The 23,866-nt window shown below is 50.0% G+C and overlaps 1 protein-coding gene across 3 annotated transcripts; it reads left to right on the top strand.

Moving 5' to 3' along the window:
- Window positions 1-445: 445 nt before the first annotated feature.
- Window positions 446-19,245, top strand: Il1rn (interleukin 1 receptor antagonist). 3 transcript variants are annotated; one of them, XM_021720162.3, is made up of 5 exons: window positions 446-575; window positions 9,385-9,436; window positions 16,170-16,258; window positions 17,206-17,318; window positions 18,246-19,245. In XM_021720162.3, the coding sequence occupies exons 1-5, from the start codon at window positions 566-568 to the stop codon at window positions 18,459-18,461; spliced, it is 480 nt and encodes a 159-aa protein (XP_021575837.1). In that variant the 5' UTR covers window positions 446-565; the 3' UTR covers window positions 18,462-19,245. The 3 variants fall into 3 exon arrangements, with proteins under 3 accessions (XP_021575837.1, XP_013220625.1, XP_005340302.1); XM_013365171.4 differs by lacking the exon at window positions 446-575 and adding an exon at window positions 9,128-9,243; XM_005340245.5 differs by lacking the exon at window positions 446-575 and having other exon boundaries at window positions 9,250-9,436.
- The last annotated feature ends 4,621 nt before the right edge of the window (window positions 19,246-23,866 follow it).

The following is a 23,866-nucleotide window of genomic DNA, read 5'->3' as shown; positions in this document are numbered from 1 at the left end:
TGCTTTCCAGGTGCCCAAGAGCACTCACCCACCCCTCAAGCCTCATTCTTACAACTCATTTCTAGTCTGATTTCTTCATTGGGACACAGAGACCTTCTCTGTCTTGCTTCCCATGCCTGGTAGAGTGTCCCACAGGCAGGGTCAGGCCGACACATGCTTTTTGGATGAATGTCTGTGCACTTACTTGTCTGAACTGGTGGCGGTCGGGGCTGGGGTGGGTGCAAAGCCCATAAACCCCCTCGGGTTTCTACCTACTGTCCCGTTTAATGCAGATAAGAACCAGTTTGGCTTCTGCGGCCTGAGTCACCCTCCTGGAAGCTGAGCTTGTCTTGGCGTTGATCCCCAGCGGGGCCCACCTCCTCCTGGGGCTGTCTGGCCCTGCGTGGGTGTGTGGGAGAGCCGCTCCCTCCTCCCCTGTCCTCAGGTGGTCAGGAGGGAGGACAGCGCCACACTGGGAGGTGGCGCAGGTACCGCCCCCACAGTCTTTATTTGAGCAAGTCGGTCTAGAGCTGGAGGCTGAGGACCTCGGGAGAGCTCGGGAGACCTCGAATCCAATCAGGCCCTCATGGCTCTAGGTAAGCTCCTTCCAATGCCATTTTCCATCTGAAACGTGGGGGAGGAAAACGTGTTCCACTGGTGGAAGGGCCAGTATTTACCCAGTGCTTCCAGAGCAGCATTGGGAGCATGACCCCCAGGCCTGTCTGTCTGGGAGGCCAGGGCAGTGGGCCCAGAGGCTGCTCCACCACAGGACCCCTCAGGGAGCCCTGGAGTCTGTTGGTCAATGATAGAACCAGGGAAGAATCTCTGTAACACGAGGGACAGAAGAGTCTGTGTGTGATGAGATACCCATAGAACCCAGCAGTGATTCACAAGGTCGGAGTGGTGACAGGGAAGGGTGGGGCCTGCAGAGAATGAAATGACTGACACCAGGTAGTTCCAGCAGATGGGTGACCCGTGAGAATGCAGGCCTGGAGCCAAACTGATCTCTCTCTCTCTCTCTCTCTCAAGAAAAGCCAAATATTCAGATTTCATTGTGAGTAATGCTCTGGTTAAATAAAACCATAGAGCAAGCAGGTAAAATATTCCATCTATGAGTCACTAGTTTTGAACCTCTCATTAGGATACGTGTGGGGCAAAGAAAAAAAAAATCTTAGGATTGCTGATCTGAGAACCCAGATTCTATTTGCATTTATTTGGCCCTTGTGAGCAGACGGTTTCTGCCTGCTTGGTCTGGCTTTCCTGGTCTCAGGAGAGAGGGGGCAAATGCTCAGGGGTTCACGGTCAGGAGGATGCTAACCCTCCCGCGAGCTTACTGTGAGATGCCCTTACCCGGCTCGTCTTGTTCAGTCCTCACAGTGCCAGATGAGAAAGAGGAAATAGAGGTAGAAAGATGAAGTCATTTGCCCAAGCCAGACAGCCAGTCTAAGCCTGGGTGGACTGCAGATGAGTCTGTCTCCCTTTTACCATGCTGTGCTGCAGTACGGGCCTAGGCTGGATGAGATCAGGGGAGGAGGAGCTGGGGAAGCCACAGCAGTGATCCTGAGGCAGCAGATCCGCCCCTCCCCAGGCTGCAGGCATCTCTAGTGGGATGTGCTAAGATCTAGCTCAGGGTCTTGTGTGGTTTTCTAACGTGTACAGATAATGCTTGGAGCTTGGAATCACTGTCAGAACCAGATGACGGTACGTTGGGAATAAATTTCTTTACTTAAAAATAGTCCATTCCAGAAAGGCAGTTGCTGGGTGGGTAGCACAGGAGCAGAGTACCTGCCCACTGTGTGCCAGGCCCTGGTTTCACCCCAGAGCTACGAGATTGATCTGGCACAGATAGGTGCTAAATAAATGTGCGTGAGCTTGACCTGAATTGGATTCAGGAAGCCAGTACCAGCAAGCCCAGAGAAGACACCATGCTCCCTAGGAGAAGGAACCACAGTCTCCCTCTAAGCCAGGACTACGGGAGGCAGTGACCCTGCCAGGCAGAGAAGCTGGGGAGATGTGTGTTCTGATGAAAGCTGGGAGAGAGGACAAGGAACAAGGACAAGGGTGGGGTCACTGCACATGCTCAGCACAGCTCAGGCCCACCGCTCCAGCCTCTGCTTCCTCTCTGTACCACGAGGTCCCCACTTACCCTGCAGCTGACGTGTGTGAGGAGGAGGGGGACGAGGAGAGGAAGGAGAAGATGAAGAAAATGTCCATCCCTTTGAGGACCCAGGTTTGAACACAGCATTAAGCCACCCCGTGTCCATGGCTTCTTGATCATGCAGCTGGAAGATGTTGAGGATGAATGGATTAGTTGAAAATTAGCTTGACAGAGTGGCGGTTGTTGACTGCTGTGATTGATCGCTGCCGCATTGGCTGCAGTCTCTTTTCCTGAGTGGAGACTCACTGTGGTTTTTGGATACGCTTGTGTTTCTCTCTCTAGATGGGTCACCTCTCTGCCAACAAAAACAAGCTGAATTGGCAGGGTATAAGGACAAACCAATTGTGTCTGCAATTTGTGGCATCAGCCATCAGAGGTGCCTTTGCCTTTTAAGCCTTCATAAGTTAGAATGACCCACAAGCAGCGACTTGGGAGGCGGAGGCAGGACGGTTGCGAGTTCAAAGCCAGCCTCGGCAACTTCGCAAGGCCTTAGTCATCTTAGAGAGACCCTGTCTCAAAGTACAAAATAAAGAGAGGTGGGATGTGGCTCAGTGGTCAATCAAATCCCAATACCAAAAAGACAGAAAAAGAATGAGTGACCGGTGGTCCTGGTTTATCAGGGGCTGAGAGGTTTGCTGAGATAAAGAACTTGCAGTCATAATGCGGTTACGGTAAGACCTGGAATGTCTTCCAAATGTTTATGTGTCAAAGGCTAACAAAAAAGTCAAATCCTGCAAACTAGGGCAATTGGTCACCTGAGGACACATTTAGGTGAAAAGTTTGCCCTGTGGCACCGTATAAAGTTTTAGACTTATTCTTTCCTTACTACAAATTTTTTTAAAAAATGAACTAAATAGTTGCCTAAGCAGTGTAAATTCAAATGAAACGGAGCGCCACAAGAATGAATGCAATTCTTGCTTCTTCCAATCATGCAATGAGCAGAGAGGAGAAAACTCAGCTTTCTCTCTGGCTGACTTCAGTGTGGGAAGGACTAACCAAACTGGATTCAAATCCAAGCTCACTGGGGTCTGGAGAAGTGGCTTAATCTTTCTGAGCCTTAAGTTCTTTCTCTGCAAAGTGGCTACGAGAATGTTTCCATCATGAAAATGGGTGCTGTTATGGACCAGAGGACCAGAGGAGATCTGGAGGAGGTAGTGTCACACAGGCTGGGGCACAGCTCAGTGGCAAGGTGAGCCCAGCATGCACGAGGCCCCAGGCCACTCCCCAGCACAGCTTCGGCCACACAGCTGTCTCCTCCTCCTCTCTGGCTCCTTTTGCCTGCAGAGAAGCTGTCTTGCAGAGTTAATCATCAAAGCCAAGAAGGCAAGAGCAAACACGTATCTCCAAAAACTTAAGGGAAATTGACAAATGCTGACTTTCCCTGCAGATCTGTAGTAACACATGGGAGCAAAAACCACTTGGCAAGACTAAACTTCAGAAAGGATCCGTAGGAGTTACTATTTGGATCTGGTAGGAGAACAAGCTTCTTGCAAACAGTGAGCCATAATGGTTGGTTTATACACAAAGAATGCTCTGCGGCAGCCAGAAGAGCAAATGTGGTTACTCTGATGTCAGCTAGCGGGAGGGCTGTAGCTTGGTGGGCAGAGACGCCCCGGAGGCCAGTCTCCAAGCCTGGTTTGCTGCCAGGGCACCTTCTAATAAACTGCTGGATGTGGTTCAAATGAACTAGTATCTGGCAGGGCTGGCTGAGGGGAGATGGACAAAGAGAGACATCAAATTAAACTGTAGGGGTTTGTATTTTGTTTTCTTCCTCTTCATATTAAAATATATATCCATGACTTGGAAAGAACAACTAGGGTGTTTGTACCATTGTCTTAGTAAAAAATTACAAGGTTTGGACAGTGGTGCCTGTTCTGGGTGGTAGGCACTCGGGCATGGCATGCTGGTGGAAGATGGTGAATAAAGCCATTGGAACCCAAGGTGCACAGCTGCTCACCAAAGCCGGATGCTTGCGTCTTAGCCACAGCACTGGCTGATGCACTCGCAGATCCAGCAGGCTCCTGGAAAGTGTCTGCACCCAGATTCAGTAAGTGTTTCTGATACACTGGATTCATCAGTAGGATTATTTCCTGCAAGGGTGAGAGGACCTCTGGAGAGTCACTTGTGCTGAGAGGAAGGAGGTGGGAGTTGGAACATGTGGAAATGGTTTCTCTCTAGAATGGATGAAGAGCAGCCAAGCCTCCCTGATGCCCCGGGGCGCTGCAGCCTGATGCCGTGGGGTGTGCTCACGTCTCCCCAGTTCCCGTTCAGTGCAGTCACGTCAGTGGCTTGAGCTCATCTCTGGTGGGAGGACTCATACCACAAGTGGACACTTGCTGTTTACCAGCTCAACTCGGCCCTGATTTCAGGGTTAGTCACGCTGATTCAAATCTACCCCATCTGTCCACTCTCACCAACCAGGAGGACCTTAACATAAAAGAAACCTGACATCATGCTCTGGTTCAATTTCACTAAAGGTCAATTCCCAGCTCCTTGGGACAACACCCAGGTCCTTCTGCTCTGTCTCCCCCCAAGCTCTGCAGTCACTTCTGCCTCTACCCTTGGGTGACACTCACTCCAGCCTTCCCGAATAAGATGGCCCCAGGTTCTACCTGTGGCTAGGTTTTTCAGAATGGACCCTCCTGCGAAAACATCTAGAACAGTCAGATAAGATGCCCCAAGGTGCCAAGGCGGAAGGTCTGCAGGGCCCAGGGAGGTGGGGCCAGCCCAGAGGCCTTTCACCAGGGCCATCTGCAGGTTCCAAAAGGCTTGGTTGGGTTGGGGTAGCTCAGTGGTAGAGCACATGCTCAGCATGGGTGAGGCCCTGGTTCCGTCCCCAGCACCCAGCCCACCCAGCTCAGCTGTGGATTCCTGGGTCCTCCTTGGTGGGGGCCACGTGGGTAAAATTTGTACTCTGCTCTGTTTAGGATGAAGGGTCCTGAAAACTCCCACACAGTAGGGCTGTAACCTGGAGGGTAAAAGTGGAGGGAAATTCAGCAGCCCGCTCCAGCAGGGAAGCCCCCCTCTGAACCACCTCAAGTCATGTTTGGGTGAAGGTGACCTAGGGCTGCAGTTCTCCCTACCCAGCTTCCCAGCAGGAACAAAGCAACTCATCTGGAGTCAAGACAGCCTCACCCAGAGGCGCCAATGATCTCTACAGGTTTTGCTGTATAGTGTCCATCAATCAATAAGAAGTAATCAGGCATGTTGTATTAGTAAGTTTTGAGTTACCATAATGACATACCTGAGATAGTTAATTTACAGAGAGAAAAGGTTCAATCAGCTCATGATTTTTGGAAATTTCAGTCCAAGATCAGGTGGGACCGTTGCTTTGGGTCTCTGGTGAGGGTAACAGGTGGCAATCGCAGGGAGCGCATGATGGGACAAACTTGCTCACCTTGCCAGCCAGGAAGCAAAGGGCAAAGAGCAGGAAGAGCCAGGGGTCGGGGTGTGCACCTGTCCTCCCAGCAACTTGGCAGGGGAATCACAAGTTCAAGGCCAGCCTGAGAAATTTAGTGAGGCCCTGTCTCAAAATAAAAGTAAAAAAGGGTTGGGGGTGCAACTCAGTGTCGAGCACCCCTGGTTTGCAATACTGAAAACACCAAAAAGAAAGAAAGAAACAGAAAAGAAGGAAAAGCAACAGGGAGGGAAGGGGCTGGGGAGCACGACCCCCCCCTCGGGAGCACACTTCCAGTAACCCAACGAGCCCCGCCGCTGGAGGCGCCCCACCTCCCCTAGTGCCACCCTGGGACGAGTCCTCCTGCAAAAGAACCTTGGGGGAGCACTTATCCGACCCACAGCATATGTGCGAGACAACCTGAGCGTTAAAGAAAAACAGCAGAAGGAGACCCAGCAGGGCTCCAAGTAATGCAGTTGCTCAAAGATTTAGAAGGCAAGATTGAAAATTTTGGCAGAGAGCTGTGAGCATGCAAAGGAGGAACCAAATGGAAATCCTAGAACGGAAAGATATAATTAACTGGGATTGAGAAACAGCTCACACCATTGAACACGCCCCACGTGGCCGGGGGCCATGCTTAGCACTTCACAGGCAGCATCAGAAGACAGTGGCAAAGTCACCCTCCCACTTCCCCGCAGGGACCCCTCGGGGCTCCCAGGTCCCCTGTGGTAGCACTCTTCTTTATACTCTGCTGTCTCCTAAGACGTGGACACCCTGCCTCCATCTCTCCCTCGGCGGGGCCCCTTTAAGCAGGTCCTCATCATTTCTGATGGTGCCACTGTCTACTAGCATCAGGCTCAGTGTCTAGAAGGCACTAGATACAGCTGTGGGGACCCGAAGCCCAGAGGGAAGTCACCAGTACTGGTCAGGAGAGCAGGATCCTGTAAGTGCTGTGGTCATTTAGCTTCATTCAGGAAGCAGATTTGGGGGCTAAGTACCTAGAACTGAGAAGAAGTTTAGTCAGAGATGTCCTGTGGGCAGAAATCACACGGACACCAACTGGTTTGGTGCAATAAATGGAACCAAGTTTGGAACTGTGGCCAGAAGCGTGAGGACAGGGAGAGAGCTTCCCGTCCCCCTTCTCCCTGTCTCTTCCTTTGGGAAGGGGAATAGACTTGCATCTGGAGCAAGAAAGGAGGGTAGGTCAGTACACAGGGAAAGGAGCAGGGATCAGTACCTAGGGAAAGGAGGGTGGGTCAGTATATAAGGAAAAGAGCAGGGATCAGTACCCAAGGAAAGGAGGGTGAGTCTGTACATGAAGAAAGAAGCAGGGATCAGTATCCAGGGAAAGGAGGGTGGGTCAGTACATAGGGAAAGGAGCAGGGATCAGTACCCAGGGAAAGGAGGGTGGGTCAGTATATAGGGAAAAGATAAGGGATCAGTACCCAGGGAAAGGAGGGTGGGTCAGTACATAGGGAAAGGAGCAGGGATCAGTACCCAGGGAAAGGAGGGTAAGTCAGTAAGCAGAGGAGAGGCTGGGAGTGCAGGGCAGGGTGTGGGGGCTGGGGCAGTGTGACTCATTTCTCCCACTTTACCTTGGGTGAAAGAGCACACATGATCTTTGTTACTTGGCTACTTCTCACGTGCCAGGGACAGGGCTAAGGACACCACACACAGCATCTTATTTCATTCTTACAGCAACCCAGGATGTGCTTCTGTTATTGGCCCCATCTAACAGATAATGAAACTGGCACCCAGACAGCCTGGCTCATCGTCTGAGACGACCTAGCCAGTAAATGACAGGGGAGGATTCAGGCTCAGCTGGGCCACTGGCTGGGGGTCTTTTGCAGAGAACATGGAAAAAGGATGCAGATCCTAGAGAGTCCCGGAGCCCAGAACTCTGTTCCACAGGAGAAATCTCGTTCCCTTTGAATTCAAATTGGAGTCAGAGAAGCGGTTTACCCACGTGGGTGAGACCCTTCCTTGGAATGCTGCCTGAAGGCAGAACCAGGATGGAGACACCCCACCCCACCCCGGAGAGCCCCTCCTCTCCCATCTCTTAAGATGTGTTTTGAGAGAGTGCTAAGTTAAAATTCAGGGGGGCTGTAGAGTAGCCCAGGGGAGCCGGGCAGGAGGGAGCATGTCACAGCCGGGCTGGCTGCCTGCCCTTCCGCAGACGTAATGACAGTGATATGCCCCAGATGATTAATAGCTGTTCCAGAAATTTCAGTGAATTCTGGAAGTGACCAATAACTGCACAGGTCCACGCTCGTCGCATCATTCCGCCAGGGCTCAGGAGAACAACCAAAAGCAAACATATGAGCAGACCAAACAGCCCCGAGGGTCCATAGTTTTCTGTGGTTTCAGAGAGGCCAAATGATCCACTCAAGTCCACATAGCTTCTGAGGACAGCGAAGGGACACAGGCGAGCCACTTTGCCTGCCAAAGCTATCACCCAGAGTGAGCTTTGCAGAAATGTCCATTTGCTTTAAAGACCCAGAGAATTCATTTGCAACCTCCACAGACTTTGATTCGTTGGTTGAAGATGAAGTCAAATGCATTGAGATCAAGTGTGGTGGTGGGAGGATCCCGGGCTGCAGGTGAGAAGACCAGGATTCCTGGACATACACTTGGCATTAACAAGCTCTGTGACCTTGGGCATGCCCCTTCTCCCATCTGGGACCTTCGGATCTCCTTAAAACAAACGGGATGTTTGATCCTGACCCTCTTATCTAAAAATGCCAAATCTGTGCTTCTGCAATGCCATTTCCCATCACATAGAAACCCCCTTCAGCTTTTTGCATCCATAAATGGGAAACATGATGGCCTTTTCCTGTTTAGAATACTGGAAGACAGGAAATTCATGTTTATCAACCCAGAACGGGCCAGGAGTTGCCCCTTCCTTTCATCCTGCCATCCTGCCCCGCCACCTGCAAGAAGGACACTGTCATCTTCATGCTGAGGCCCAGATGCAGAGGGAGAATTTGTGCCTATTTCTATCCAAGGGCTGAGTGCCCTCTGTTTCTCCAAGACCATGTCTTTAAAGATGTGGGGAGTGGGGAGAGAACTGGTTTGAGAGTACCTCTCAGGAAGGACTCGCTTTTCTCTAGAACAGGGATCAGCACACTTCCAGTGCACTCCGGTGGCCCCTGGTCTGTAAATAAAGTTGTGTTGGAGCACAGTGTGACCTTCCTGTTTGCAGACAGTCCATAGCCGCTTGTTCAGGGGGACGGCTGAGTCGGGTGATCGCGTCAGCTGGACGACCCACAAAGCCCAAAATATTTACAATCTGATTCTGTACAGAGTGTTTGGCAGTCCCCTGCCCAAAGTCCAGCAGGCCATCCCTCCTTCACAGAAAACAGAGTGATGTGACACAATCCCATGTACTGGGAGCCCGTGATGGGATCTATGGGGACAGAGGACATTTCTGCTCAGATCTGGTTTTAACAAGTCAACATCTCAGACTACCTGTCAGGCAAAGGAGGGACTTGGACTTTCATCGTTCTCTTCCCACGAACCCAGTGAAGGGGAAATAGAAATCTTGATTTTGGGGAAATTGCACAGGGGAAAAAGGGGAGGGCATCGGTTACAACACCCCATTGCGACACTCGTTGGGGCTGAAAGTGACAACAGCAAGGGTTTCTCGTTTTGGAATTGCGAGGGTATTTCCGCTTCTTGCAGTGGGACTGGTGGCAGCAGCCTGGCCCCGGTGAGTGACTACCTTCTTTATAAGCAGCAACACTGGCCCCCAAATGGCAGTCTCCACTGCCTGGCTGGGACCACAGGATGGAAATGTGCAGGGGTCCCTGCAGCCACCTAATCTCTCTTCTCCTCTTCCTGCTCCACTCAGAGGCTGCCTGCCGCCCCCTGGGGAGGAGACCCTGCAGGATGCAAGCCTTCAGGTAAGGATGTGAGGGCACAGAGGCCTTCTGGGGCCACCGGCTCTGGGTATGGGTGGGCAACAGAAGTGCTGTGCACAAGATCCACATGCTGCCTGGACCGCCTCTAGGGTTTGTGTTTTAAAATACCCCAGATGTGTGAAGCAGGGCCGAAGCGCAGCTCACCTTCCCAGAGACTAGGGCAGCTCACCCAGGGACAGGCACGTGCAAAGATGCTGGTGTCTGGGCCAGCAGAGCGGGGCAGGGCAGGACATAGCTGGAGACCCCCACTGACTGTGGAGACCCCGGTCTGGGTTGACTTATTGGAGGCTTCACTTCCTGGTGCCTCAGTTTCTCCATCTCTGACTTGTGCTCATGATGACTTCCTGCGTGTCTTATGGGTTGTCGTGAATGAAAAGCAATTGCACCGATGACAGTGTAGCAGTGTCCTGGTGACCGAGAGTGCCTAAAAATGATTGTGAGTTTTGAGATTAGACCCAGAGCCCCAGGCGATGGCACCGCTAGTGCATATGAGTGTGCTGCCTGTGTGGTTCCCCTGGGCCAGGACTTGTCCCAGGACTCGTCCCAGGAGGGAAGGCATGCTCAGCGATATCCCTCTCCATCCCGGGTGTTTCTGACCCACAGCTGCAGGTTGAGACTTTGAGTGTGTCAGTGCCCGTGTGGGTCCCAAGATGGGGCCCTCCCTTCCCAGACGCAGGACTGTCTGCTTTCTGAGTGCCTCTCACCAGTTGGGGGTTGCAGAAGGGCTCTGGGTCCTCTAGCAGGGATGTTGGATCCCTTCAGGCTGAGACTCGTCTGGGAACTAAGGACAATCCAAAGAAGTCCAATGCTCACACGTGCACAGCCCTTTGGTTGGCCTGAGAACCCCTCCCTGAGCTAGTGCTGCTCAAACCCCAGGATGGCAGGTGTCACCAGAGGGCTTCACAGGTGACGAGGTGAGGCCCTTCTGGGCCCCAGGCTGGCTCTGTTTACTCCATCTCAAGTTGCCAGTCCTGCTGTCAGCCACAGGGGCCCGTCAGCGAGAAGAGAGGATTGGGAGCCACCAACAGGTGACTGGGTGAGCTAGAGGAAGCCAACTTGTCCCGGGGGGGGGGGGGGGACAGCTGCCCCTGCCAGACCCAGGACAGGTCACTAGATAGGAGAAGGTTTCTAGCAGCAGACCCTGTGGGTCCAAGGCTCAGTGAGTTAGCGGCAAGGTATTGTGTCCTGGAACTTCTTACACTGAGCTGCAGTAGCCACCAATCTCAGGGGGCTGGTTTACCTTGAAATGAATGACAATAGAGTCAAAATTCAAGTCAACCTCCACCCCTCTCCGCACCCCCCCCCTGCAATTCTGAAATTCAATGGACACAGGTGGCCGCCATATTGGACAGGTTGACTGCAAGGCTTTTCTGCATCCCAGGAAGGTCTATGGGACAGGGACGCTCTAGAGCATGCTCTGCTGACCAGGAGGTGCCTGTGCTGGGATCTGGGATGAGAAGCAGGCAGAGGGCATGGGTAGCAGGGGCTCCACTCACCAGCTGGGGGAGTTGGGCTGTGGGCCTCAGTCTTCTCATCCATGTCCTGGGTGTGCAAGTCCACACTCCTGGTAGAACTGGAAGGAGATTAGGTGAGCTCTGGGGGACACATGAAGGTATTTGCTGGGGTCCTGCCCCAGTGGGGTCCAGGGGGTCCTGAAGGACGAGTGGCATCGGCGCAAAGGATGAGACAGGAGTCGTTCTGTTGGAGCAATCTCCAGAGAAAGAGCTGTCAGCTGCTCTCTCCCTGTCTCCTATTATTCTGCCTTTTCTCGTCATTATGGGTACAGAATCATTAATAAAATGTGTCTTCAATTTAAAATCTCCAGATTTTTCCCAGGATGTGACATTTCCTTACTTAACAGATGCCAAACTACATAACCAGACTCCATGTCTCCCAACCTGTCATTAACACTTAAGTTTAAAGCACACCTGTACTTAAGATCCCATCTTAAAGTCCCCTCTAACCATCTTATATTCTAAAAGCATCTAAAAATGCCTACATTGATTCTCATAAAACTGGTTAAGCTGCTTTCTCAGAGAGTTTCTTTGTTCTTTAGTCAAAGTACAGCAGTCTTAAATCTTTGTAATCTTTAACGAAAGGGCAGGTTCTGCATGTCCATTCCCCTGCCGCTAACATCAACTATGCTCATCATAAATCCCTAAAGTAAAGGAGGGTCTTTTAGAAGGACAACATACTTTTACAAACCTTTTCTCCCCTGGATGAATACCATAACCTATCCTTAATTAAACAGGCTACATATGGTGGGCTTTGTGCAACAGGCATGATAACTATCTGCTTAGGCTTTTTAAGAGACTGAGAACATGAATTTGGATTCATAGTTGATATAATCAATTGTGGTGTCCAGAGTTCCTGTAGCAGTTCCCAGAATGATTGTGGATATTTTTCTGTTTTGTCCTCAATGTCCTGACAGATAGTAAAACAGCCTTTAAGTCATGAACCACCTGGCATGTAACCTGGCAATAATATCAGGTGCATAGGAATATAATATAATATAATATAACTGGTGAGTTATATTCTTGGCCATCTGGAATTTAAAGTCTACTCCTGGATAGGAGTAACCCATCCAGATGAGAACCATTGATAAATAGGCTCCAGTTTAGACAACATAATACTTGGCCATTGTCTAGCAAAGAAAGGACTTGTTGTTAAAAATCTGTGATAATCATGGTCAGGGGAAAAGATAGAATGATCACATATTGGAAAAGAAGAATCTCGAGGGAAAAATTTAAATCCTTTTTCAATATACACACATTTATGCCAGGAAGGAAATCAAAATAGTCTATCTATCCCTGACCATGAACTTTTAAGATGAACCTCAACTCAGGAACAGTTCTGAATCACAGGAGGAGCCTTTTCTGTTCATAAATAATCTTTAAAATTACGTAAACCGAGGGTTAAAATAGAAAGTGCCCAAAGATCCTTTTTGTTTTTATTAGATGGGGAATCTGCTTAAAATGTCCTATAATTAAGTGATAAACAGCCTATTGGTCTAGCAACACAATGAGTAAAACAAAGAAGAGGTAAATGACTGTCACCCTTAAAATTAAAATTATGAGTACAAATAGGAGTAATAAAATAATTAGATCAGTATTCTTGGCAAATACACTCATATCTCCTTTTCCCCCGGTAGTAAGATGAAACAAAGGTGGGCCAGGATAATGTGCCCTGAAATATTTAGAAGATACATTTGCTACTTGACAGGCAAGAAGGGTTAACCTGGCAATAATATCAGGTGCATAGGAATTTGAGAAGAAATAAGTACTGGAGCTTGATCGGTCAGTTGTTCTATCTGTCCCCAAGTTGGTAGTCTTGCGGAAGATCTCGTAGAAAACGCGTGTTTAGGTAAGAGTTGAGAAGTGTTAAAATGTAATTGAGAAAGAGGTGGAATCAAGGTGGTTGTCAGACCTTCCTCAGGCACCGTGGTCAATTGTGGGAAGTATGGGATTTTGGAGGGAACCATCTGTTCTGCTTCCTGTTCTGAAGGCAGGGACGCAGAATCAGTCTATCAGGAATCCAAATGGGAGAATCCGCATCCTGTGGGAAGAAACAAGCACACCCTCGCCCACAAGTTAATAATATATTAACCAGGTCCTTTCCATTTTCCCTTCAAGAGATCTTTCCATTTCACTAAGGGTTTTGCTGATATTTTCTCATTTTCCCAGTGTCTTAGCATGAGAGTTACTCCTTTATTGTCACAAGTAAGGTGGCTAATCACCAACAAGGCATGTTGTAGACCATGATGAGGAGAGCTGTATTTATATTTTCCTTGAAGTTTAGCAATTTGAGCCTTTAGTGTTTGATGAGCTCTCTCAACTATAGCTTGTCCTCGAGGGTTACAGGGAATCCCCGTAGAATGAGAGATTGTGAACATGTCACAAAAATTTTTAAAGGCATTTGAAGTATAAGCTGGTGCATTTTCTGTTTTTAGTGCTTTAGGCATCCCAAAATACGAGAAACAAATAAACAGATGTTGGACCATATCTTTATATGCTTCCCCAGTTTTTGCTGAGGCAATAATCACGTGGGAAAATGTATCAACAATGACATGAACATAAACTAATTTTCCAAATGAAGGAATATGAGTGACATCCATTTGCCATAAATCATTAGGTCTTAAACCTCGAGGATTAACCCCCATGGGTAGAGCCATAATGTTGGGCAGGTTTGACAATTTCTCCTAGCTGATTCCCTAGGGATATGAAATTTCCGTTGAAGGGCAGAGGCATTTTGATGATACAAAGTGTGACTAGCTGTAGCTTCTTGAACAGTAAAAATTGGGGGTTTAGTTAGTGAATCTGCTAAAGCATTACCTTGTGATACTTTCCTGAAAAGTGAGAATGTCCTCAGATGTGTCCTATAAAATAAAGATGTTGTCTTTCTAGGATCAACTTTTGTAAGGAATTAATGAAAACTTGTAGTCTTATGCTGAGGAAGACAGGTTGTTTCTATATGAGGAAAGATTTTCACATTAGACTGACAATCAGTATAGAAATTAAACATTTGACCTTTTAATTGGGTAAAGACCATGATTCCAGGTGCCATTTCTGCCCTGTGAACAGAGGTTTCTTCTGTCTGTTGAACATAAGTTTTATCACTAATAACTAAAGATGCTTGTCCATTTGAAGAACCATCAGTGAAAAGTAAGACTGCTGGTTGAGGTAAGGGCTCAGAAGAGAACAATTTTGGAAAAATGATAGGGTGGTTCTTAACCAGGTCTAACAAAGGATGAGATGGCAGATGAAATTTAACGTGACCATAATATCCCTGTAGGGCTATTTGCCAGTCTTCAGAATGTTCCATAGTGTATTTAGTTGATCTCTAGCATAAGGAGTCACCAAATTATGCACTTCTTTCCTGAATAACTCTACTTCTATGCCTTCCCTTGATTATTACTAAGGCAACCACAACAGGATATGAGGTAACTGGCATATGCATCCATTCTAAAGGACCTGACTGCCACAGATCCCCTGTGGGTGTATGAGGAGTAGCTAAAATAAGAAAATCCCAAATCTGAGTATAGCCAACTCTTTGCAACTGTTATTAACCGCTTCTACCTCGCATAAGGCCAGATTAGCCTCTTCTGTCAAAACCCGAAGAGAATGTGGGTTTGAGTCTCCTCTCAAAATACCAAATAATGGTTTAAGTTCTGTAGTAGTGAGTTTCAAAAAAGGATGAAGCAATTAATATCTCTAAAAGTTTTTGAAAATCATTTAAAGTCTGTAAATGCTCAATTTGTAATTTTAAATTTTGATGGGAAATAGCTTGAGTACTTATAATTCTACCCAAATAATTATAAGAAGGGGATTGCTGAATTTTATCTGAGGCAATGACTAGACCAAAATTTTGTAAAGATTGTTAACGTCAATAATATATGATAAAGCAATTGAACGTTTTTATGAGCGATTAATATATCATCCATATAATGGATAACATAGGCATATTTATATTTATCTCTTAGTGGTTGTATTGCTGATGCAACATACTTTTGACAGAGAGTAAGGCTGTTTTTCATACCTTCCTCTGAAATCGTTGGCATGGTCTTTTCAAATTGGCAGAGGGAAGGTTAAGGCAAACCTTTTTACAATCATCAGGATGTAACGGAATAATAAAAAAGCAGTCTTGTAAGTCTATTACCATAACGTGAGATCCTTTAGGGACAGCTGTTGGAGAAGGGAGTCCTGGTTGTAGGGACCCCCTATCTTCTATGGTGGCATTGATAGCTCTTAGATCTTGTAGTAATCTCCATTTCCCTGATTTCTTAATAACGAATATAGGAGTATTCCAGGGACCATTGGAGGGATCTATGTGTTTTAAATTAGTTGTTCCTTAACCAACAAGTCTGCAGCTTGTAATTTTTCTGTTGTTAAGGGGCCATTGTTCTACCCATACAGGTTTATCATTTTTACAAGTCATTTTATCTGCTGTTTCAACAATGGCCCCAATTAAAAATCCTGTTGAGCCTCTTCTACAAGAGCAGTACAGAGAGAAACCCCCATTTTAAACATTATGTCTGGACCCCATAAACTAAAAGGAAGAAGAGGAATCACATATGGCTGAAAAGTGCCCAAATTTTTGTTATTAGCCCATTTAAGCATTTGAGTGCTTTTAGCTACATTAGCAACAGTTCCAAGTCCCCTGAGTATTGAGGGAGTCACTGTTGTAGGCCAGGTTGAGGGACAAGCTTTTCCTGCTATACAAGTAACTTCTGCTCCTGTGTCCAATAAGCCTTCAATTATTTTTCCCTGAATCTTTAGTTTTTTCATAGGACGAGAGATTTGAAATTTTTTTAACCCCAAATGCCAAATCACTAGAACCAAAACCTCTAGTTTGTCTTTGATCTTCTGAAATAGCTCAATTTCCTATCGATACATAAGGAAGTAACAAGATCTGAGCAATCCTTTGCCCTTAATGCATAATCAAACTTTTTTGAGATGAAGTCTCTACTAAAATCTTAATGTCTCCAGCATAATCAGAATCAATAACTCCAGGAATAACCTTAATCCCTTGTAGAGAAGCAGGCTGAGGGCATGGGTAGCAGGGGCTCTCCACTCCTCCATGTCCTGGGTGTGCAAGTCCACACTCCTGGTAGAACTGGAAGCAGACTAGATGAGCTCTGGGGGACACAGGAAGGGGCTGGTGAGTGGACCATGCACATTCCAGGTGTGCACTACAGCTGGGTCCTTTTCTTTTTCAGGATCTGGGATATTAATCAGAAAACCTTCTACCTGAGGAACAACCAACTAGTCGCCGGATACTTGCAGGGGCCAAATATTAAATTAGAAGGTGAGTAGTTTCCAGGGGAACCAGTGTTGTATGGGAATTGGCTCACTCTGTTCCCGGAATCCCAGCATTGCCATCTGTCCCTGCAATTTCAGGTGCCATGTTCTAATCCCTGTGAGTTGGAAGCTGGGGAGATGGGAACCACTACAGGTCACACGGGACCTTCCCTTCGTCCTGTGCCTATTAGGGCTCCCACGTTCCCGTGTCATTCAAACTTGAGCCAGCCCCTGATTAAGACCCCCTGTGCAAGGCTGGGCCATGTCCCGTGAATAATCATGGACACCATGTTCTAGTTCACACTCCAAACAAGCTGCATGAGCTTGGATGAACTTCACCCCGTGCCTAGTTTTCCCTTTAGTAAGCTGAGGGTCCTGGGGTGGAGGATTGGAGATTCTTTCAGGCCTGGCATCCAGATATTCTCACTTCCCTGTTTGGTAGGTAGCATGCCGCTGTCTGCCTCGCCCCACCCTGCCCAACCCCTTGCTCCCTCTGCCCTACCTTACGTGGAAAGAATCAGAGACCTACCCTTCCTGTCCTGCAGGTAGTTCTACCCATGCACTTGCTGAAGCACAGGGAGGCTGAGATTATTCCTGCTACACGAGAGCATGGGGAAGCTGGACTCCCAGTCCCCAAGGTCCCCTGGAGCCCCACTCACTCTTGTGTGCTGCTGTCCCTGGCGGTTGGCAGCAGGGTTGTTGACCTGGAGCACAGGTGTCCTGGGAGAGCCAGGGGAGAAGTCACATGAAGCAGAGACTAGAGCCTCAGCCTCCGGGGAGTGCTTAAGCAGGGCGTGAACTTCCCTCTGGACGCAGACAGGAAGGTGGGGTCTGCCTGTCCTTCTGACCCTGGATTTTAGCTGTGGAGGGGGGGCCAAAAACAATACTCAGGGTCTCCTCCACATCCCTGCCTCCTCTTCCTTCCTCCTGATCCTCCTCTCTTCTCTTCCCCAGAAAAGATAGACATGGTGCCCATCGACCCTCATGCTATGTTCTTGGGGATCCGCGGGGGGAAGTTGTGCCTGTCCTGTGTCAAGTCTGGTGATGACATGCGTCTCCAGTTGGAGGTAAGGATCTGTTCTGGGGCATCCAACCCCTCCAAAGCCCAGTGGCTTAAAGCAGTTTGTTCTCATGATTCTGTGAGTGGCCCAGGATCAGCTGGGCTGCTCGGGTGCACATGGAGAAAGGTGCTGGGGTCCTCCTGCGGCTGCCTTCCTCAGTGACCTTGACTGGTGCTGGTGTCCAGCATGGTTCCTGGCCCTCGAGGCTCTCCGTGTTTGGGTGTTAGCCAGACTTCCTCACAACATGGCGGCTGGCCCCCACGAGGGATCATCCCCAAGAGACAAGCGTCTATGGGAAAGCACCTGATCATAATGGCAAATGGCGGTTGCGTGGCTAAGTCTGGACTCAGCTTGGGAGGGGGTGGCCCAAGAGTGTGAACACCAGGAGGGGGCACAGTTCATTGGGACCACCAACATGACACTGTATCACAGGTCCTGAATCACTGTGGGTCTCAGCACTGCCCTCAGGAACTGCCTCTTTGAACAAGGCCTATCCTCAGGACCTTTCTCTTCTGAATCTTATCTCTTTAGCTTCAATGGTAGGGATCCCATCCTGACCTTTGCTACTCCCTGGTCCCATTCAATAGTAATGGGCTGTCCCAGTCTGGGGAAAGATGGCTTTGTCTCGGGGGCTTGTTGGGCAAGATCTTCATCCAAATGCAAGTGTCCATATCCATGACAACGTCACTTCCCTCCACCAGTAGACAGGGCAACTTTTTTGGAGGGTGACAGCTGCTCTGTGTGGAGCAGGGCTGGCCAGGATAGCTCACGTAACAAGTCAAATGAGCCTTGAGACTCCACCCATCTCTCCTCCACCCATTCTCCTTGGAGGCTCAACCCTGACAGACCCCAGCCCTGGCCTCTATGGATGGGTCTTGTATTTAGCAGATTTCCTGGTCTGTGGCCATCACCCACCTGACTCTTGACTTCCAGGCAGTTAACATCACCAACCTGAGTGGGACCAAGGAGCAGGACAAGCGCTTCTCCTTCATCCGCTCAGACAACGGCCCCACCACCAGCTTTGAGTCTGCAGCCTGCCCGGGCTGGTTCATCTGCACGGCGTTGGAAGCTGACCAGCCTGTCAGCCTCACCAACAGGCCCGAAGACACCCTCGTGGTCACCAAGTTCTACTTCCAGGAGGACCAGTAGTACAGGCCAGACCTGCCCTTCCACACTCCCGGGCCATCGATGACTCCAGGGCCTGCCTGTCCACCCCTGCCTGGGGGCTCCTGACAGCTGTGGGGTCAGAGGTGGGACCTTTGCAGGGTGGACCCTGGAAGGAGGCATCAGAACCCCACAACAGGACTCTGCCTGCAGCCTCTTGGTGACCCCCACCTCCATGCTGCCTCCAGAATGATCATCTCTCCAAGTGCAGATGGGATCCCGGCAGGCCCTGCTCCAAACCCTTCTGGGTGGCCTCTGACCTCTCTCTGGGCGAGGTGAGGTGGGGAAATCCAGACCACCTGCCTGCTGGGCACCCCTGCTCTCCCTCTGCTCCATTCCCCCGCCCCTCACATGACCCCCATCCATCAGGTCACTGCCCTCCCCAGGTGGCTTCATGACCTGTGTTACCAGCTGAGGCTGGTCCCTGGGGAAGTTTGCTGTTGTTGGTTTGGTTTTGGTGTAGGGGATTGGACCTGGGGTCTCCCTGTGCGAAGGCACCAGCTCTTCCACTGAGCTCCATCCCTGGCCGTGGGAAAGTCTTTAAGGGTCTATGGAAAGTAGAGATTAGGGAGTTCATGGTACTATTTATTAGCCAACTCTACTCCCCGTGAAGGAATTTGGAGGTTGGATCCCTTCCGAGAGGGATGGGGCATTAGGATGTCCTGCACCTGTGAGGTGGCGGGAAACGGGAAGGCAGGCGGCACATGACCTCATTTCCCTTCCTTTTGTAATGTCCCAAACTTTAAAAATTAAACATTAGTGGACTGTATTGGAGCCTTGTTCTTGTCCTTTTTGAAACATTCCCGTACTCTGAGCCCGTGCCCGGCCCCAAGCACCGTCTGCACTCCACATAAGTCCCCTGCTCTGCCCTGGGCTGATGGGGCTCCCCAGGTCCCTCCTGCTCTGCCAGGACCCAGGAGTCGAGGAGCTGCTTCTGGCCCATTCTGGCGCTTCCGATGCGGAGACTGGAGTGGGACTGGCTGTGCCTCCGTCTGGCTCCCCTGCAGGCCGTGGGCTCCTCGGGCAGGGAACAGGACTTGTGTGTGTCTCAGGTCCCTGGGACTGAGCCTGGCAATTGGCCAAGCACGCAATGACAGGTGCTGTGTGCGTTGGGTGGAAAACTTACTCCTTGTGACTTCAGCGCTGTGTTACAATAAAACCTTGAACATGCCTACTGTGTTGCAGATGTCTGTCACCCTGTGAGGCTCGGGGCACGGAGGGCTGGGTGGACAGGCAGGCCAATGGTCTATTTCTCTCTGAGAGCCTCTCGTCTGAGAGTCCTTTCCTCCTTGGTCCTCACGGTCACCGGATTACATGGGAGCAAATGTCCCAGCCTGGCAGGTGTGGTCAGCACTGTCCACAAAGAGCCCCAACCGGAAAAACCACCAATGTCCATCACCTCCATCCGTTGCATGTGGTGTAACACTCATAGCAAAGACAGTGAGTAAAAGCCACAGCCAGCGACACCCGACGTGACAGTCAAATCTTACAGCATGATGGGTCTGAGGATCCCAAGGGTCCAGAGGCTTTGTGTGAGCCAGGTCCAGCCAAGTCAGTCCCAGGGACTCAGGGGAGCTCTGGGAGCCTAGCCACACCCTGGCTCTCCTGCTCGCACTGTGTGCACACTGGCGTCAGCTCCAATCTCAGAGGCTCAGTTTTCTTATCTGTCAATGTAAATAAGAGATAATGCAGAGCCCAGAGGCAGCCATCTGTGGTTACTGCGATGAGTCCAGCAAGAGTCTGCGTGCAGAGCGATCTGCCCTAAAGCCCTGTTGCTCTCAGTGTGGTCTGTGGGTCAGCTCCGTCAGCACCACTCGCAGTTAAAATGCACACGCCTGGCCTCCCGTCACACTTCCCAGCTTGGCATCTTGGTCTTCACCCGGCCTCCCATGAGCCCAGCAGGATAAAGTCTGAGAAAGGCTGCTCTAAAGTGCAGCCCCCATGCAGCATGCGAGCTCTGACATATTTATCCAGGGAATTCTTATGAGTTCAAACCCAGTTCTTGTCCTTGCTCTCCATCCCACTAGCTCCGGGACCAACCCCCAAACTCCCCTCTTCCTGCCTTTCTTTGACTCCAGCTGTTCTAAGGGAAATCTTTTGGCTGTCACCACTCTGCCAAAATGTCAGCCCCACACAGGCAGAGGTTTCTGTCTGCTTTCTTCCATTGTGTGTCCCAAGTCCCCAGCTCGAGGCTTGGCGTGCTCTGCACGCATCAGCTACTTGGAAAAATCAATGACTTGGCCACTGATATATCAACAGGGATTCAAGGGACTTGGGGACCTAGCTAGGAAAAGATATGACCATGAGGTGACAGTAGTGTGGGCAATGCTGGGCGATGCCCTCAAGCTCTCTGGAAGGTTTGCCATGGGAAGACGTTCCTCACAGCAGGGGTCTGTCCAGAGGTCACAGTGTGGAGGTGGGGAGAGGCCAAGGGGATTCCCAGGGACAGGGAACAGGAGGTGGACTGTGTGCCCAGATGTCATTCTGCAGGACAATGGGGAGTCTCTGCTTTAGAAGGCTCCAAATGGCAGCAACTTGGGGCCAGGTCCTTGTCCCTGTTCCTGGGTACAGCTTCATGCAGGAGGAAAAGCAAGCAGCTCTGAATGGAGAAACAGTCACCTCTTTGGACTGAATTTAAGTCACTGGATGTGCAAATATTTGAGTTTGGTGGCAGGTGAGGTATTGAGCTAACGGATCTGGTCTCAGCCTACAGCAAAGAAAACCACTTCCTACTCAGTACCCAGAGCCCAGCTGTGGCTCCTCTGTGTGATACGAGGACGGGGAGGTGGCTCTGGAGAGCTAGGCCTGGGGAGCAGGCCAGGCTATTAGGAGGCAGTGCAAGGTGACTGAGAGGCAGGAGGGTCTCTGTGGGAGGAAAGGCAGAGAAAGAGACCTGAGCAAGCACCCAGGTGGGACAGCATCACCTCTAGGTGTCACCACAGAATCCAGAATGAGTTTGGAAATTTCCAACTGAATTCAAGGTTTTCTGACCCATATTCCCGTCAGTTCCTGATAACGTGGCCAGGTCCAGCGGTCCCTCCTTCCTGGGTCTCAATGTTCTTGCTGGTAAAAGGAAGGGACTGGAGTAGATCTGCATTCAATGCCAATACCTGACCTTCCTATCCCCACAGAGATTCTGGCCTGGTGGCCTGGGTGGCACAAGGACGTTTCAGCCACTGCCGAGACCCTCTGGGGCCCTGAGGCCACGTCCTCCCAGCTGCCCACACCTGGCAGTGTCTGTCAATGTAAAGGAGGCAGATGGCCTCACTTTGGGGAAGGATCCTGTCCAAGTCAGTGGTACATTTCAACTACTTGTTAAATTGGGCTAAAGGTAGAAGGTTTTCCACTTTCTCAATCTCAAGACTGGTTAAGACTCTTTGAGGTTCACTTTTCATTTTGCTTTTTTTTTTTTTTGCCCAATTGGGGAATACTTTTTGCAAAACTTGGAGAAACCAAATAATTCTGTGTTTTCTCTTTGGGTCACTATGAAATCCCTAAGCCACAGCAGCAAATCTCAACAAGCTGATATTAAACTTTGTTTTATCAGGAAACGTCGGGAAGATTGTGAAATAGATTTGGGGGTTCTTCACCTCTAACTGAAGAACATTTGAAGAGAGGTACTAGGGACTTTCCCAAGAATGTGCCAGAATGACCAACTACCTCAAGTATGGAGGAGGCAAGAAAAGAAGCTCAGGAAATGTCCACCAGGGGGAAGCCTTTCAAACGTGCCTGATGCTGTTCTGGAAAGATCCCCAGAAACACAAACACTGCCTTTGGTTCAGTTATGGAATGTTAAGCTTTGCAGACTTCAGAGTGTAGGAGGTTATAGCTTTAAAGACTCCCTAAGAAAACTCTAGATTTCTCTCCAAGAAAATTTTATTTATTTATTTTTTCATTCAAACATTTTCATTTAAACTAATTTGGGGTAATGATTTCATAGTGTACATGTAGGGCCTGACCCCTGACAGTATCTGATTAATGTCTGTTCTCCAGAGGCTCAGACCCAGGAAATTCCAAGGGCCTTCTGGACCTGCTTTAAAGCCCCCCTCCCAGGTCCGGCTTCCTGCTGAAGACCTCTTCCCTGAATGGCCCACTCAAGTGTGGAACCCATCCTACCCCCTCAGCCCCGGAACACACCCCCACCTCCTGCTGGACTTCAGTGCAGCGCCCTGGAGGCCTGAGAGGGCAATGTGCAGATGTGGCTCCCCAGGTCCCTCCTGCTGGCCCATTCTGGCACTTCAGACCCAGACACTGGAGTGGAAGCTGGCTGTGCCTCTGTCTGGCTCCCCTCCAGGCCATGAGCTTCTCAGAGCAGGGAGCAGGACTCATGTGTGAGTCAGGTCTCGCGGGACTGAGCCTGGCCCTTGGCTGGCGCAGGGCGGACAGGTGCTGTGTGCATTGGGTGGAGAGCTTCTTACACCCTGTGAGCCCAGCGCTGCTACAATAAAACCTGGAAATGCCTGCTTTGTTGTGTCCATGGCCCTGTGAGACACGGAGGGCTGGGGGGACAGACTGGCCAATGATCTTTCTCTAAGGGCTTTTAGTGTTGGCGGATGGTGGATGGAGACCTCAAAGACAGACACAAGACTTAGACATTTATTATAGTGAAGAACGGATCTGTTCAGGGACAATCACACTCACATCCTTTCACCAGGGGTAGCTGACACAGACTCGGAGCAGAGGGGCTGAACTAGTGCCAATGACCTCGGCCACCCACTCCTGTACTCCAGCTCCACTCCAAGGAGCTCCTGCCAGGAGATGGGCATGTCTGAGCCCCACGGCCAAGGCCTTCTTCCTGGGGCCACGGTGGGCCACACGGCCACCTCCCCTTCTCTCCTTGGCAATGGTCTCGTATGGCCTAGAGGTCACTTCCCTTCCCGTGCACACCTATGGCTGCAGGCAGGGAGGGGCTCGGCAGGTGCAGGTCTGGTGGGAGATGACAAGGAAGCCCAGCTCTTCTGCAGCGTGAACAGGCCTTGGGAACTCTCGAGTTCTCCCCTTCAGGGCCGCAGGCTCCCTTCTGGTGAGGCCTCTCTCCTGCTGCACCACCTACAGCCTATAAAATCTCCTTGGAGCCAGGTTCTTGGGGGACGGTTTCCATGGCCACACTGAGGAGCATCCACACCAGCCCTCAGTGGCTGGCTCTGTTCCAACCCCCTGAGGACCTGAGGCGCAGCCCCCTGATGTACCCAGCACTGGGGCCTTTCCCAGGGCCATGAGCACTGTTCCCTGAGTGCCTTAAGGTAGGGACTCGGTGTTTTGCATTCTGTCACCTCCAGAGCTCTGAGCCACTTACCTGAAAGCACATTGCAGACATATCCTGAAGTCTATCAATCACACCTGCTTCCCATCCATGCTTTGCTTTTCTAGAATACTCCACTCCAGAGATC

Source organism: Ictidomys tridecemlineatus, chromosome 12 (genome assembly GCF_052094955.1).
Source record: "Ictidomys tridecemlineatus isolate mIctTri1 chromosome 12, mIctTri1.hap1, whole genome shotgun sequence".
Classification (NCBI taxonomy): Eukaryota; Metazoa; Chordata; class Mammalia; order Rodentia; family Sciuridae; genus Ictidomys; species Ictidomys tridecemlineatus.
Note: the sequence above shows the minus strand (reverse complement) of the source record. Positions and strands in the feature narration are given on the sequence as shown.